Raw genomic sequence first — 17,256 nt, 5'->3', positions numbered from 1 at the left:
CAGAGAATTTCTCTTTCTCCAGTTCAGTGTGTTCAAAGGAGACCCACAGGACTGGAGGATCAACTGGGACAGGAGAACACAGCCTTTCTTGTCTAAAACCAAGTCAGTTCCACAGAATTGGAAAAGCTCATTTAGAGAACTCCTAGGCTCTGGGCACCTGTAGGGTGGGTAGGAGCTAGTCTGTTAGGGAAAAGACAAACTCATCACACAATCCTGTGCCTTCCCTGCAACAAGAAGACACTTGGCCAGGCCAAGAGGTGAAGTTCTTGTTTATTGTTGCAGCAACTCTTATACAGACATTAGCGTTCAGTTAAATAAAGGAAGATAGCACAGTAAATACATCACAACCCCAAACCGGATGACTGTGGCCACGGTACAGAGGAGGGAGGGAAGGACCAGTGACCAGACTGTCGAGGAAGTACATTCAGTGGGTGTGCGGTGTCCACATTCCAGGCTTACGTGTAGATATATTTTATTTATATATTTATTTATATTTATATATAGATCATTGAGTTTTGTGTATACAAAGAACGATATTGTTACAAATACAATACTATACTTCTCCCGACGCTTTACAATAAGCTCTATTTCACCCTCTTTACAGAACAATAGTACAAGTTCATACTCTAGGTGCTGTGCTAAGTATGTACAAGAAATGTCATTCCCACACAGTCCTCACACACTGCCTTGACGGAGGGGAAGAAAGATCGAGTTGTGTGCTCAAGTCGACCCAGGCCAGGGAAGGAGACAGACATGAAACTCAAACCGACAGGCGGCCTGTGAATGTGAGTCAACACATCTAAGGAGGGGCGGCCCCTGGTTGTAAACATTGGTAACGGCTACACCGCTGGGTCGAGGGACCCGGGAAGGGCTCTGTAGATGGTTTTCATCCGTGTGCGGGAGGTGTTGGTGCCCACAGGGTGAGGGGGGCAGAGGAGCGATGGGGGAGGTAGTAGGTTACTCTGGGACTCCCTGAAGGCGGTGTTGATGGGCAATGTTCAGAAAGCAAACCCGTGCACAGGGACCCGGCGCCCCTGCAATGCGCTCCTAGGAGCCTGCTCTGGTGAGGGAAGGTGTCACTGGAGAAGTGGGCTCCAGGCATTGGTCTTTGGGGATTTCTCCCTCTCGTGAACCCAAGGCTGATGGTGGCTCCCTGAAATGCTCACATTGGAGAAGAGGCAGGGTGGGTTCTGGTGCCTCTGCCTGGACCAGGAGGGGGAGGTGAATGTGGGAGTCCATCCCCAAAGCTGAGCCACCAGCACGTCCTGGTGGAGCAGCCACAGCGGCTCTGTGCCCTCGCAGCGTTTGGGAAGGCTGCTCTGTACGTAGCCTTCCCATTACACGGGGTATTTAGATATTTACATATATAACTATATATACTGGGATGACAGAAGGGAAGACCCACTTCTCTTGGGACTTTCAAAAAATCTAGTGACTCACTTTTAAGACTCTGGCTGCTGGGGTGACCATAGCTAGGCTCACTCCCTTGGCCCAGTGGTAGCGGGAAAAAGAACCCACTTCAGTTGGGTGGACCTGTACCGAGCTCCAGCAACTTCCACTCACTGGGTGTGAAGACACACCTGGATTAACACAAAAGAATATGGTGGACAAGTCATCTCACTCTTACATTACAATGTCAGTCCCTCCAGGAGAGCTTGCAGAATTGGCTTCTTCAGCACCTCTCAAAGTTTACAAGGTTTTTGTGCAGTAGGAATAGAAAGTACACTCTCTCCTTGAGGTGAAGATAGGTAACTGCTATGTGCAGGTTGTACAGGGACGCACTACTGGAGTTCTGTCCCCTGGCCAATCGTGGGCGGGCCTCTGTGGTGCTGCCCAGGTGCCTGGGGACAGACAGGCATGAGCCCCTGCAATGATTTTCCAAGGCTCCTGATGCCTGAAATGCCACCAGTAACACTTCATTCCTGTTCTATCCACTCTTATTGGCAGAGGAAAGATGAACCGGCTGGTGACTCTTTAGTGTCTCATTGTATCACCAGATACTCTACAGCAAATGGAGAACCCAGGCCATGGTTCCTTCCTGGTACTCACGTTTGTGATGGGTTGACCTTGGGGCTGGTCTCCCAGCAACATTCTGTAAAGCACCCTTCAAAGAAGTCCTGGGGAGCTTTATGGCCCATCCCAGAGCCCCTGGCCCCACCCCGTGCCACTCTCTGCAATGGCAGAAGCCCCTTTCCCTACAGGGCACCTGGGCAGCCAGCGGCCTCCCTTCCTTAAGGCTCCTTTGTGAAACTGAGATTCCGCTGCTCATTCCTTTCAAGCATTGCGCTTCCCTGATTCTAAGCAGAAAACTCAGAAGGTATAGAGATCTCAGGGAGCTGATCACAGAGCTCTCTGGTTGAAGTCTCTTGTCCCTCATCTTGTTATAGTCACTTTTCTCCCTCCTTAGAATCCCTCCATTCTCTCTATAAATACATGCTATCCAACATTTGCTCACTGAGTTCCTATTTCCGTAGACACAACATAAATATCCTGGATGCAGAGAACAGGGACTATATTAATTACAAAATATATTAGTTTCTCTTCCCCTGTCTCTACTGAGGCCATGAATGAAACAAAACAGAAGCAAAGCCAAATCACACCTCACATGGAAACAAAATGCTCTTTGGACCAAGTGAAAACTGGCTCAGAATTATAATATGACTAAAACATCTACACTGAACTGAGACAGAAGCCATAAATATGAGGCACCTGATGAAAACACAGAACACTCCACACCAGCTGAAAATGCTCTCAGGCCCACAAGGCAGCAAGAGGGTGTTTGTGGGCCACCTCTGGGGATTCTGAGGCATAACTTGAGGTTGCTATTGTCCCCTTAATTTTGTGGCTTATGTACTGTTCTGGCCTTTCCAGTATCACATGCTGCCTAGTGGCCCTGAGCAAAGAAAGCTGGTCTTGCCTTGGGCCAGGAAACAAGACACAATCGCACCTGGAGCGCGCCTTCTGGGGAACAGTCCCTCCTTCCCAGACCCCTGGGATGTGTGTTCGGCAGGAAGGGGAGTCCAGGAGGAGGATGCTTTAAACCAAGGCGGTGCTGGAGGGGCTGGGCCTCAGCCGCAGAGAGGGCAGGTCTCTCAGAATGAGGCTGAGCAGCCCCCCGCCCTCCTGGCCACCTGCCAGGGAAGGGGCCTCCCAGAGAGGTGGGTTTCCAGGGGATCTGTGTGCCTAATCTTCAGCTTGTCTCATTGGTGGTGAGAGCAGGGAAGGGTGATATGCAAATGGGACTGTGTGTGTGAGAGATACAGAGAGAGAAGCAGACAGTACCTGCCTGAGTTTATCTAATGGTTGGTAACTTCAGGACAAGCTGGCAAAGCTTCAGATGCCCCATGAATTGCCAAGCTCTCTGTGACACTATGGTGTCCTTGCCCAAGGCAGTTATTTCCCCTTTTATCCTGGGGTCAGAAGGCTCGTATTAGAAAACACACATACGTTGAAATCAAAACTAGCAATAGAAGAGGTTTAAGGTTGGCTCAGAGATTCTGGGAGGAAATAATGTATGGTGCCCCAACTACAAGGCAGGCAGTGCATAACCTTAATGACGTGGGCTGGCCCGGGGTACTACCACATTCCCACAGACAAACTCAGAGAGCAGAGATCAGCAACTGGGTTTTAGGCACTGCTGAATCAGCTGCTTCACTGCCCTGGGAGCTCCTTCTCAGAGGTCTGCACCTCTTGGGAAGGGAGGATTCCCCCTTAGGCAGTGACAGCCCACCCCTGGACACGCCCAGAAGGCCCTCCAGGATGGTCCTGGGTCGGTACCAGTGGATGCTGGCTGCTCTCCATCCTCAAGGGAGTGCATACGAACCTTCCCTGGTATTAAAAAAAAAAAAAAAAAAAAAAGCGAATCGGAGAGAGTAAAGAGGTCCTTGCGGATTCTTCTCTTCCTGTGTAAAACTGAATGCTGGGCGCAAGAGGGGAATGTCTCAGTGGACACACAGGGATGCAGCACGAGAAACACAACCACGATGAGGAGAGTCCTCCATGCATGCCACCGCGTGCAGCCGCAGTCAGATGTAAACGGGCTGCTCCTGGGCCGTCAGCAGCCTGTACATGGCGGCTGGCATTGTCTTCATGTGAATCTGAGGGTACAGAACACACTTTAGTGGGGGCTGAGGCTGGGGGCTGAGGCTGGGGGCTGGCTGCATGGGCACTGCCCAGGGCTGGCGAGAGAGGCAGTGCCTCTCCCATAGAGGGTTTTGAAGATACTCTCCTACTGCCCAGCCACCACCACGGACCTGACCCAGGGTGGCCTCCAGGAAGGGTGAAATCCACTGACTTTCTCAAAAGCTTAGGGGTGACAGAAATGAACAACAAAAACCAGGCAAGGCTTATTTCTCAGTCAAATGCTCTTGCTCTCACCAGACCCTACCCTTTTAAAAGCAAGAACTCTGAGAATGGAGGGAGAAGGGCTCGAGGCTTCTTAGGGCACCTGCCTCCCTCACCTCTCTTGGCAGATAAGGCAAGGATGACAAATCAGCCCTAGAACAGTAGTGATGACTGACAGCAGTGATGGATGACAGCAGCAGTGACTGACAGCAGTGATGACTGACAGTGGATGGCTGACAGCAGTGATCAATGAATGACAGCAGTGATGACTGGCAGCAGTGATGAATGACAGCAGTGTTGACTGACAGCAGTGATAAATGAATGACAGCAGTGATGACTGACAGCAGTGGCAAATGAATGACAGCAGTGATGACTGACAGTAGTGATGAATGACAGCAGTGATGACTGATAGCAGTGATAACTGACAGCAGTGATGAATGACAGCAGTGATGACTGACAGCAGTGATGATTAACAGCAGTGATAAATGAATGACAGCAGTGATGACTGACAGCAGTGATAAATGAATGACAGCAGTGATAAATGAATGACAGCAGTGATGACTGACAGCAGCGATAAATGAATGACAGCAGTGATAACTGACAGCAGTGATGATTGACAGCAGTGATAAATGAATGACAGCAGTGATGACTGACAGCAGTGATGAATGGCAGCAGTGATGACTGATAGCAGTGATGACTGACTGACAGCAGTGATGATATGTCACGCCACACTGCACTGGGGTCACACCTCTGGAGGGCCACTTTGTTGATTTGACTTGAGTCTAAGAGTTAAATCTTTTAAATACATTTGGGGAGATTAACTGGGGAAAATGGAGGCAACTTAGGCAACCATACAGAAAAGCAACAGAAAGCTGAGTGCTGAAAAGAGAAGGTGAGCACATCAGATGAAAGAGAAGGCTGAGGGTGACCTGATTCCATTTCATGGAGGCGCTACCGGACAACCGCTTGCAAATGTGTTTGGCATTTGGTCAGAGACAGATAGGTGTGCTTGTTGGGGAGTGTTCAGGATTGGAAACTCAGGGAGTTTTCCCAGAAGGACTGCTCAGGGCCACAGTGGGCATATGAGGCAGGGGCACCAGACGCGGCCCTCAGCACCACCCCCAGCCCTGGATCTCTCCTACCTCCCCAACAGCATTGGAGAGAATGTGGACGATCTTCTCGTGGGGGGTGGCCACGACGCTCTGTCCATTGATTTCAATGATCCGGTGCCCCACACGGACGCCTCCTCTCTCAGCTATTCCCCCTCTCATGAGGCTGCAGATCTGCCAGAGTCAAAGGCTGTGTTACCTTCATGGCAGAGAGTGTGGCCGGGCTGGAAGGCCGTCTTTCCCGAAAGCCCCTCCCCCGCACTCTGCTCTTGGAGCAACTGACATGGTTAGGCTTTGGGCATTTAACTCTCTTAGTGTCTTTTCACAAAAAAGTAGGTGCTGTTGGTCCACATGGCCACCTTGTTCATGTGGCTTGCACAGAGACTGTAGCACATCACTGTTTTTACGGCACACTGAATTCTACTTCTCATCCCAGCTGGGGCTGGGTAAAAAGGGCCATTTGGGCCTGTTGCAGAGTCGCCAGTGTTTTCAAACTGTTAGCCTGTGTGACACAGGTTAGTGTTAGTTCCCGCAGTCATGACTGGGACTCAAGCACTCAAGCACCAAAGTGTTTAATGCAGCAGACTGTTTTTAGGGTCACAATTGCCTGAGCCACTGTGGGGCTGGAACTCCACTCTGTGTTCCAAAGTGTGGCTGGCTGGGAGGGAGAGGCTCCTTTAGAGCTTCCCAATTCAGCGGCCCCTGTTCAAACTCCCTTCCCACAGAAACGACAGTGAGGCTAGATTTTGTGATGGCACAGTCAGCCACCACAGTGACCCGAGGCTGCAGGCAGGGCTGATGGGCCCTCCACCCTCACCTCACACACACTGCAACATAACTTTTCCTAAAAGAGTAGGTCTGAATTTACTAAGTTGGCTTTTCATTCCAGACCATGCACCTTTATTTAAAGTGGATGCAGACAAGATTGCAAGTGACATCTTGCAGCAACATGCTGTGTGATTCTGTGAGTGTGTGGCCCAGCTGCTCTGTTAGCTAGTCTGGGGTCAAAACACTCCTTAGGTGTTTTCCCAGTGGACCCATAGGTGTTAACAACTCCTTATTCATATCCGAACTTTTAATACTATTTAACCATGAACAAAGCAAACAAGTACACGTACAAACCAATGAAAAGATGATCTCAGAGTTAAACTGTAAAGAGTCAGCCTAGGTCCTCTCCTAATAGGCAAACTAGGCTACTCAGGTACGAAGAATGCAGAAAGTGGGACCCGATATTTCATCCCCAAATGGGAAGTTCAAGGGTATTTCTAAACCTTAAAATGTATTTGGAATGATATTTTAATTATCTAGGACACTTTTTTTTTTTTTTGAGACAGAATCTAGCTCTATCGCCTAGGCTGGAGTGCAGTGGCACAATCTCTGCTCACTGCAACCTTTGTCTCCCGGGTTCAGGTGATCCTCCTGCCTCACCCTCCTGAGTAGCTGGGATTACAGGTGTCCGCCACCACACCTGGCTAATTTTGTAGTTTTAGTAGAGACTGGGTTTTGCCATGTTGGCCAGGCTGGTCTCGAACTCCTGGCCTTAAGTGATCCGTCTGGCTTCGCCTGAAGCCCAAGGTTTGAATGATCACTCAAACACCACACTGTGTGAGTACCAGTTGTGACTGTGGGAACTCGGCCGGCCCCTGCACCGTACCACCCCAGGCTTGGGAGTCAGCTGATCTGCGGGGACTCTGTGCCGCCTGGGTGGCCAGCCCAGAGGCGAGGAGGCTCTTGGAGGGCGCATCCCAAACTCTCAAGCTAGCAGCCAGGAGGACAGCCCTGTATGTCACAGAAATGCTGGGTTCTGGGTGGGAATCTCCGCTGAAGGGACTGTGTCCAGAGAGGGAGCTGAGCCTGCTTCATCCACTCATGTCTTTCTTGATGGATTCCTTCAGGGAACAAATTGACTTAAAAAAAAAAAAAAAAGAAAGAAAATCAAAGGCCCTGTAATATCAGCACTTTGGGAGGCAGAGGCAGGCAGATCACGAGGTCAGGAGTTCAAGACCAGCCTGGCCAGTATGGTGAAATCCCATCTTTACTAAAAATACAAAAATTAGCTGGACAGAGTGGCACATGCCTGTAGTCCCAGCTACTCAGGAGGCTGAGGCAGGAGAATCCCTTGAATCCAGGAGGCAGAGGTTGCAGTGAGCTGAGATCGTGCCACTGTACTCCATCTTGGATGACAGAGCAAGACTCCATCTCAATTAAAAAAAAAAAAAAATCAAAGGCCATGCTACATTTTTGTCAACCTTGTGGAAAAGGATGTGGAAGGTGTTCTACTTACAATTCCGTTCTGGACACTGAAACCCAGCTGGTAGCGAAGGTCTGGTCTTCTGATTAACACGGTGGTGACCGGAGGACATCTCACAATATTCAGCTTGACTCGGGATTGATTCTTTAAGCCCTTAAACATGAATAAAGTACAGTGGTTATGGTGACCACTGAGGCAGACAGAATAAACAAAAGCAGGCAGCACCAAAGGCAAAAGAAGCCACACTGAGTCTTCCGAAGGACCCACTGCCTGCCTGCAGGCCTTCAGTGCCCGGGCTGGTACAGTCACTGCTCGGCTTCACCTACCCAGGGAAGATGCCACATGGTGCAGATGGAGCCCTTTCAGTCCATGCACAGATGGGGTTCCTGTGGGCAATGCCTTCCTTTTGGGAAGTGGACTAGGCTCAAGGGATCTGATCAAAGTACTTGCGCAACTATGAGGAAGTGTCAGATGTACTTTTTGACTTCAAAGATGAAGGAGGCACACTATTTCCCCCAGCCAGGAAAGACACGAGTGGGAAATGGATTTTCTTTCTGGAAAGCAAACTCTAGCAATGACTCCTCTTCTAACAAAGGACATCTAACTCACAGCAACTGGCCTGATTCATCATGGCTCTTTTCTCTGGTCTCTGATGCTCCTCTTTCCCCTTCTTTCTGCCGGTTAGAGATTTTACAGCTATCAACATTCCCACAGCAACCAGGGACTCCAATCAGTGTGTGCGTCCTTGGGAGAATGGGGAGGGTTGCAGGATGGGTGTTGATGGAGAAGGAAGGGGAAGAAATATGACTTGCAGACTGTTGTTTCATGATCCCTGATGACACACCTCTCCCTCTAAATTAAAGTGGAGCATAGAGGGAAAGCTGATCTTTGACTAAAGCAAGGGACTAGTTTCAGTGACTGTGTAGAAAGCTTCCACCTCAGTGTATCGCAGGCTCTTGCTCCTGTCCCTTGATCAGACTCACAGCTGTGAGAGAAGCCCTGGTGCGCTCAGAAGCATCTTTAGAAAACCATCACAAAGCTACATTTGCCCTAAGTTGGGCAGTGGGAAGGTTTGCTCCTGCAGGCCCGACCACTGACTTGTCAGCTTCATCCTAGAGGAGGGTGCTAGGCAAAAGGAACTCAGCCCTGAAACAAATGTCCACTTTCCAGTCTCCCCAGGGTGCCTGCTCTGCCTCAACAAACTCCTGATTGCCAGATGGGATAGAAGGAGTGACCAATAGCAGGTGCCTTCCCATCCTTTTCAAGTCATGGTATGCAGGAGAATCTTGTTTGCATGCTGGGGTAAACAGACCACACTGTTGTAGCTGGAGGCCCTGCAGTCCCTGGCCCTGCTACAAGAGCTGAGGCGGTGCGGGTGAGAACCCTCAGTGGGAAGCACCTGCCCGACTGGACTCCCATCTACACGGCCAGCTGTCTGGGAAACTGCTCAAGGTCAGCCCCAGGCCCACTCCTCCAAAGGGAGCTGTAGGGTGGGTGGGAGGAGAGGCGGGTAACTTTTCCTCCAGGGGAGAACAGCTACCAGGGAATGAGGAGGCACTCAGGGAAAAGGCAAGCTCTGTTCTATCTAAGCCCACAGTATCGCCCAGAGACAGCATCTGCTCAGTTCACAAGTGGGTCCAGTTTGTACCCTCTATGAGTGAAGTGGAAAGAGAACCTGGAAAAAACAGTAACAAATCCACAAAAAGCATGCATGAAGGGTGATCATCTGCCTCTTATTCTATAAATAGAATTCTGCAAATTCCACAGCCACTACTGCTGTCACTCGTTGACCAGTCTACCAAATCTTTTTCAGTGCGAGGTCAGGACTTACATTTCACATTTTAAAGATGATGAAGACATAGACATGGAGCTTGCTTTGTCCAAGGGCTCTGTGGGGTCAGGACTGGAACTATGGATCCCTGCTCAGGCACCCTGCCTAGCAGAGGCGTGAAACTGGTGTTAGACAACTTCACTGCAAACAGAATCTGTAGCAAGAGTGCTTCTTGGAGTGGCAGAAATGACCAACACCCCTTCTGTATCTGAGTCACAGAATATGCTTTAGATTGAGGGAGAGGTAGGGGCTATTTAGTCTCTGGTTATCCAGCTTTACCATGCTTGGCCAGCAGGTGTATACCAATGGCTCTTAAACCCCACACAGCAGCAGCAGCAGCAGCAGCCCCTGGCCACTTTTTAGAAGTGCAAATTCTGGGCTCTACCCAAGCCCCACTGAATCAGAAACCTAGGGGTGGGACCCAGGAATCTGTGGATGACAAGTCTCCGAGATGATTTGGGTGCACGCTCAATTTGCGAACAACTGGTGTGGACTACTACTGCAGAACAATGAATGGCCTCATCTGCATCCAGGTGGCTTAATTTCTCCACGGATGATTACATCCAAAGATGTCATTTTACTAGTCACACCTGCAGCCAGTGTGCTCAGTGAGAGCAGGTGCTGGCAAGGGTGGGGTGAGGGTGACATCTTGTGGGAAATTTTGTTAGCCTAGTCACTATACAGCTGACCCGTGGTCAGTCATCTGCACGTCTGTGTCATGCAGGAATACCCCTAAGATCACTGCGCATCAAAACCTACCCTGATGATGAAACTAATGGAACCAAAATGACTGTAACTACCTGTCATTGGACACTCACTGTTGTCTGGCATTGACCTGGAAAGGACAGGAGCTGTCTCATTTAATGTGGTGGCCATAATTATTCTATAAATATATTATAGAAGAGGAAACTAAGGCTCAGAGATACTAAATGACTCACTCACATTCACACACAGCAAGATGCAATCCTAGGTCTGTCCGCATTCAAAACGTGCAGTATTTCTACACCATAATGCCCCATATACACAACCGGACAGGATGTGTCTTTTGTGAATAAGGCTTGCTCCACAAAGATGCCAGGGTCAGCCACAGAACAAATCTGCGTCCCCAAATTCCAGCCTTGAATTGGGGCCATCTTTTTAGTTCACTTTCCTACGTGGCAAGAGTTTTTTGGGGTGCCTGGTCCTCATAATCCCCCACCCCCTGGCTTCCCCACTGATGTGGTTCTAGTTTCTGCTCCGAATGTGTGAATCTTGATGGAACTCAATTTCCCCGCTGTCAGCATCTGCTCCCCTAGTGCTTTGAATTCCTCTGCTTTCTGCAGGACTCAAGCCTCCCCATGGCTGTCACTCTGCTTGTGGCCTCGATGTACCATGTGACTTGGCATTCACACTCATGCGGCATCTCCCGGTGGTTTTGGAACATCTCCAGGGAACTGTTCTGGTTAAGGAAATGATTCCAAAGCACAGCAATGGAATGAGTGTGATTCTCCCCAGGGAAATGAACATCTGCGAAGGATCCAGGCCTTCCATATGCAGCAGGTCCCATCGTCCCCATCAACAAAGGGAGAAGATGCTCTGGCCTTCCGCTCCTATCAACAGGACCAGCACAGCCTGGTGAAGAGGACTCTCCTGGTGTCAGAAGACCTGAACTCAAGTTTTGTTTCTGCTACCCCAAGCAGTGGGATCTGACGCTCTTTGCTCACCCTTCTCCCACCTCTATTTCCTCATCTTCACAACAAATGGTAAAGCTCGCTAACGTCTCTTGCAGTTCTAATTTCAATGACTGCACCCCCTTTAATGTGTTTATTCCTAAATGCCTTTGTCTGCAACACCAAATCTCAACCATTATGCTTAAACCTATTCCTGAAATTTAAAGTGGGCTTCTTTTGCAGGGCTGGGAGGTATGATGGAGAGCAGCTCAGACATTCATGCAGATATTTTTATCTGCTTTGAGTGCTTCCTCCTTCCCACCCACTTAATCAACCAATATTTACGAATCACTTGTCATGTGCCAAGAAATGTGTTAGGCACTGGAGATTCAGGGAAGTGCACCCTTTTTGGGGCTGGACAAGAGACATTATCGGTACTAAGCACAGGGCTGTGAGCCCAGAGGGGGCTTGAGTCCCTTCACCCTTTCCTTTCTCTCTAATCACAAACTAGGAGACCAGGAATTTGTGGGAAAGAAGAGAGATGATTGATGAAGACAGGAGTATGCTGTTGGAATCTCAACCCTTCAGGCAAAGCCACCTGCTTTAAATGTTTACACCTGTTAACCACTGATATTATTTAGGTACGCTTGTGTGATACAGAAAATGTTACCCAACATACCCAAAAGCAAGAGAATGACATTATCTTCTCAATGTTGCCTAAAAAACTTCACATTGCCCTGGTGGGTTCTTTCCTTCTCTGTGAATTGATTTAAGATGCCTGATCTGTCCCTCAGTGAAAGATTTTCTAGATTGGGGAAAATGTGTTGCAAGACGAGGCTTAGAGAAATAGCAACTGGAAACAACCAGACCATGCATTTGCTCTGCTGTTCCTAATCAATGTTTCATGTTGGGTCCCATTAACTTAGATTTCTGAGCTGCCATTTTATTGGAGGTGCCAATTAAATAAAGGGTCATTTGGTCCCCATGACAACAGTGGAACGGTACAGCAAATTAAGAAATCTGGTGGGAGGGGAAGGCCAAAGAAGAGGGGCGGAGGGAGAAAAGAGAAGCCAGAATGGTCTCTATAGCAACGGGAGAGCAGAACCATGATGCTCCTGGGGAAGCAAGGGAAGCTATGCGCTATTCCAAAACAGAGCAAAAACCCAGAGGGCAGGACCACAGAGGCAAAGGCCCAGAAAAAGACAGCCTGTCAAATGTTCCGCCCACCAATAATTATGCCTTGGGAATTAATTATGACCCAAAAAATAAGAGGTAGGAAGAGGAAGGCAAGTCAATACCTATAATTCTACTCTAGAAATCTATTTCCTCTAATCTGGGGGGAAAATGGTCAACCAGTATTGAAGAGGCCAGATGCAGAATGCACACTTTGGACCCCTGTTCCTGAAAGTGTGGCCTGCGGACTGGTGATGCCATCACCCCCACAGAGCCTGCTGAAAACGCAGAATCCCACCTTACACCCGCTGAATCAGACCTGCAGTCGAACAAGGTCCCCAGGTGATTCCAATCAGTTTGAGAAGCACTGATTCATCAGGATGGGAGTTGCTTATCAAAGTCACTGCAAAGAGCATGGACATACACTGAAACAAATCTGAACACAGCCTTGAAGCGGCCCAGACGCTGCTCTGCAGTGGTCCGAGGAGTAGGGGTAGGGCAGTGCGCACATCTGTCCAGGTGCAGGCAAAAAGGGGTGTGTTTTCTAGAGAATTTTTAAAAGGTGATATAACCCACTGAAGTCAGTCTGTATTTGGTACTGGCAATTCTGGCTGTTATCAGTGGTTACACCTCCCACCAGCCAGGGTGGTCCACGGACGGACCATCACACCTCCCCATTCAACAAGCGGCGCGCTGTGGCAGGGAGGAAGTTCAGCTGTGCTCTAATCAGGGTCTGCCCTGTTAAGTACTTCTTCACTATGGGCGGCCATGAAGGCACTGCTTTTCTTACTCTTCATCTTCATCAGTTACATCTCTTTCATCACCACTCGGCCTTTTAATTTTCTGGTTCTATAGAGACTACATTTATAGACATCAAAGTTCAGCTCCTCAAACAATCCATTTCCCCTTAGGAAACTGTGCAGACAGAGCTCCGTCTGTACTCCAGCAAAGCTTTGCTTCCACCTTGATGCTGTGATCCCACGGCAGCTGCAGAGGGAGTCAGGCCGCCCTCAGAGCCTCACTGCTTCCCTCCTCTGTTCCCCGCGCAGATGAGGAGGGAGGGATGCCCAGGAGGGTGGGGACTCACTGGCCAGCTGGGGGCCCTGGGCAAGTCTTCTGATGGCCCATCTGTGCACCTAGCATCTGCTGTCCCCCTTGTGGGCTGTCCCGAGGAGGAAGGGAGGTGACTCCAGGCCATGAGCTGGAGTCTTGCAAGCCTCAGGAAGCTCAGCTTGTTCTTGCCCAGGCCCCATCCCCACCTTTACTTAAGTCCTCCCCTTGTCTGAGTCTGTTCTTAGTCTGCCATGACAAAGTACCACAGACTAGGTGGCTTACAAACAACAGACATTTCTCTCTCACAGTTTTGGAGGCTGGAAGTCTGAGATCAGTGTACCAGTACTGTCAGGTTCTGGTGAGGTCCCCTTCTGAGTTGCAGATGGCCAACTTCTAGTATCTTCACATAGCAAAAGAAAGCTTGCTGGGGTCCCTTTTTTAAGGGTACTAATCCCAACCATGAGGGCTCCACCCTCATGCTAATCACTTCCTAAAGGCCCCACCTCCAAATAGCATCACATTGGGATTAGGGTTTCAATATGCATTTGGAGGGAACACAAATATTATTCAATACTTAATCCCCCATCCCCTCTCCTCCTCCCCAACCCTTCTAGACCCAGACCAACTCCCCACAAACCGTCCCTGACTAGCTTCCCTCTCTCATCGATTTCTCTCTCTTGCATCTGAACTCCTACACCGCCCAGGCAGAGTTTCTCAACCTCATCTGGGGCTGGATAACTGTGCTGTGGGGCTGTGCTGTGCACCGTAGGATGTTTGACAGCATCCCTGGCCTCTACCCACTGGATGCTGGCAGCACCTTCTCCTCCCCAGTGGTGACAACCCAAACAGTCTCCATACATTTTGGGGGATGCAAGATCACCCTTGGCTGAGAAGTACCACCTCAGGGTCTGGCTTGGGCCTAGCATTTCACCTGACACCCTCCCTGGGATGAGTCTGTATTGGAAGCTTATCCTCCAATCGTTAACCATGGATGATTATATCATCTTGCTGTGCCTCAGCTTCCTAGCTTGTACAATGGGTGCAACAATAGTACCTGCCCACAGAATGCTGCCCCGAAGGTTCAGCAAGTCAGTCCACACATATCTCAGAGCACACAGCGCTCAGAGCACCCAGAGCACAGACACACAGCACTGAGCACTGCAAGCCATAAGTCCTTTCACTTCTCCTCAAACCGATCAAGCTCCCTGGGGGCAGGGACTGTCTCCATGGGATCCCTGGGTCCCACAGCCCCTCAGCAGTTCTCATGCATGCACCCAAGGTGTTTAATAAGCAACTTGCTCACTGGCAGGAGCGACTTGTGGTCCTGCCTCCCCAGCCCCACCTCCCGCTTGCCTCTCCATGCGATCACAGCAACACCAGACCAGCCTTTCCAGGCCAGGCTCAGACCCCATCTTTCCCTGACTCAACACCGGCCCCTGTCCATCAATTCAAGCAGAAACTTCCAAAGGCCACTTCCCTTTCTGCTACTGACCTAGGTTTTACTCCTTCAAGGTCAACTTTAAAATCACATAAAATGGGCCATCTAATCACTCATAGCCTCTCACCTTTGCTTTTAGGGCCGCAGAGCCCTTGCACATCTCTAATTATCCTCCACATGCATACTGTCAAGCCAGCTTCCCCAGAGCGCGGCTCTGCCTCACAGAGGCCCAATTAAACCTGTCTGAATGAGTATCCATGTTCAAAGTTGATTCTCTAATCTTATCTTTAATGTGTATTAAGCAAGAGGTAGAATTCATTTAAGTGTAAGATATAAGAAAAAGAAATTAGAGGAGGCCAAAGAGGACTATTTCTTTCCAGATGTGATTATCTTACAAGGAATTAGAATTTAATCCATTTCATTAAAAACAAAAAGGCACCATCCGTGTGTCCTATACACTCACCTTAACCTCCCATCCCCACCCGCTCAGCCAAGGATGCTGGCTTTGTGATTTTTCTTTTGCTCACTATGACTATTTGCATGAATTCATCCCTTCCCTTCTCCTTCTCCCTCTCTCACACATGCACATATGTACACAGCTACATTCTAGCTAAGTCTTTCAGGAAACCTCTGGGGGATCAAAAAAAAAGTTGTGGAATCTCAGTCTACCTACAGTACCACAGCACTTGGTGCAGAGCTACTGGGGTCTACAGATGCTGTCATGGAGGAGGGACATCCCAGTCACACTGGCCATGCAATCGGCAAGTCCCAGTGTGCTCAAAAGACTCCACATGAATGCTTCATGTCTAAAGAAAGTCTCATTTCTTCTCAAGTATTCACATTTAATTTTCCTTCCAGTAGCTCTTCTTAGCCTTATAAGCATCAGTTCAGGTTGAGCAGGAAGGATGCTCAGGTATGAAAAAGCTTCCATGGACTGGAAGAGAGTTTCCTTCTTCTTCTGGCAACGAGCACATGTGAGTTGCTTCACCCGGGGTCTGAGGGAGGACAAACTCACCTGCATCATAGTCAGGGCCACTGGGAAGGAAAAAGCGCTCAGATTTGAAGCATTTCTGTGATTTTTTGACAGGCATGGTAAATCGTGCCAAGTGTATCTGGCTGACTATAAGTGATTGTCTGGATTCCCAAGCTGAAGCCTTTTCTGTTGAGGCTGAGTCTGGGCTTAGTGGGAGAGTGCTGTGATTGGCTAGTGATGCCTGTGAGGGACATGCTGCTATCAGAAATTAGTGCTATGTGAACCAAATACACTTCCCCTGATCTAAATTGATTTCAGGGAAGAATCTGTAAACAGCAACTTGATGGTAAGCTTCCTGAGTGCAAGTCCACGCCTTTTGTGTTTATGTCTTCCTTGGTACCTGACACTTCGAATATTTTCATAAACATTAATGACTGGACGGGGGTCACACTTCACATCACTTGAGGTTTACCACAGCAGCTGATTTTTCCCATATTCAGGTACCTTAATAATGCTCTGGCAGGTGGACAGAGGCAGGCCCACCAGGCTGGTGCCATTAATGGACATGATCTGGTCACCGATATTCAGCTTCCCAGATTTCTCTGCAGGGCCACCATGCATCATATTGGCAATGATCACGGTGGGGAGGATGGATCCCCAGCCAGACTCCACAATCACCACACCTAGGATTTCTCCTTTCTGCTTCTCTATGAAAACCTGGAAGGAGAAAAACATTTAGAAAGCCTGCATCAGCAACCATCTGGGGTAGGTAGAAATCAAAAAGCCTCTCCCCCATTCCTGTCTCGCCCAAAGAGACACTTCCCTGGGGGGAAGACACTTCCCAGATGAGTTCCTGTCTTCTCAGCATTCCACACATTTGGAATTTTTAAGAAATGAATTCACACAGGTCTATATTCTTTTGTAATTCACTCTTGTTTCACATAAACAAACTTGCCTCAGCACACAACCACGAGGACCACCAGTTTTTTTTTTTTTCCTTGTTGTTTTTCAATTTCTTCAGTCCTGTCCTCAGTGGCAGGGGAAGAGGCTCTGTGGGTGGGTGGTGTGTTACGGTTTCTAGAAATAGCTTTTCAAATTCCATGCGCAGGTTCCCCCTCCCACAGTGCTTCCCCAATTCGCTCCGACATTTAAGTTTCTTGAGTTAAAAATAAATAAACACATAGAAACGCTTCTCTGCAAGCAGAAAAAGTTGAGAAAAAAGAAAAAAAAGTGATGCTGAAGTTATCACAACCAAAGGTTGGGTATGCATACAGGAAGTGCATATCCTGGATACACAGAGTTTTCACAACCTTTACTGGCAGGGCAGAGAAGACAGGAGTTGATGTTGGATACTTGCACTCTGGGGAGGCCTGCAGAGATGCCACTAAAAGGTACTGCACCTCTTGGAAGCATCCAACAAAGAGTACGTATGTGT

General features: G+C 49.0%; 1 protein-coding gene across 3 annotated transcripts in view; it reads right to left on the bottom strand.

Moving 5' to 3' along the window:
- Positions 1-251: 251 nt before the first annotated feature.
- APBA1 (amyloid beta precursor protein binding family A member 1) overlaps positions 252-17,256 on the bottom strand; it is a 229,298-nt gene continuing 212,293 nt past the window's right edge. For all 3 annotated transcript variants that reach the window (XM_033237135.1, XM_033237136.1, XM_033237138.1), the window contains 4 exons: positions 16,326-16,538; positions 7,738-7,857; positions 5,487-5,627; positions 252-4,097 (listed from right to left, as the gene is read on the bottom strand). In XM_033237135.1, the coding sequence (XP_033093026.1) occupies positions 4,026-4,097; positions 5,487-5,627; positions 7,738-7,857; positions 16,326-16,538 (546 nt within the window). In that variant the 3' untranslated portion in view covers positions 252-4,025. The remainder of the gene's footprint in view (positions 4,098-5,486; positions 5,628-7,737; positions 7,858-16,325; positions 16,539-17,256) is intronic.

The sequence above is a fragment of the Trachypithecus francoisi genome, unplaced genomic scaffold (assembly GCF_009764315.1).
Source record: "Trachypithecus francoisi isolate TF-2019V2 unplaced genomic scaffold, Tfra_2.0 Lachesis_group16, whole genome shotgun sequence".
NCBI lineage: Eukaryota > Metazoa > Chordata > Mammalia > Primates > Cercopithecidae > Trachypithecus > Trachypithecus francoisi.
This window is presented reverse-complemented; position numbering and strand designations above follow the sequence as displayed.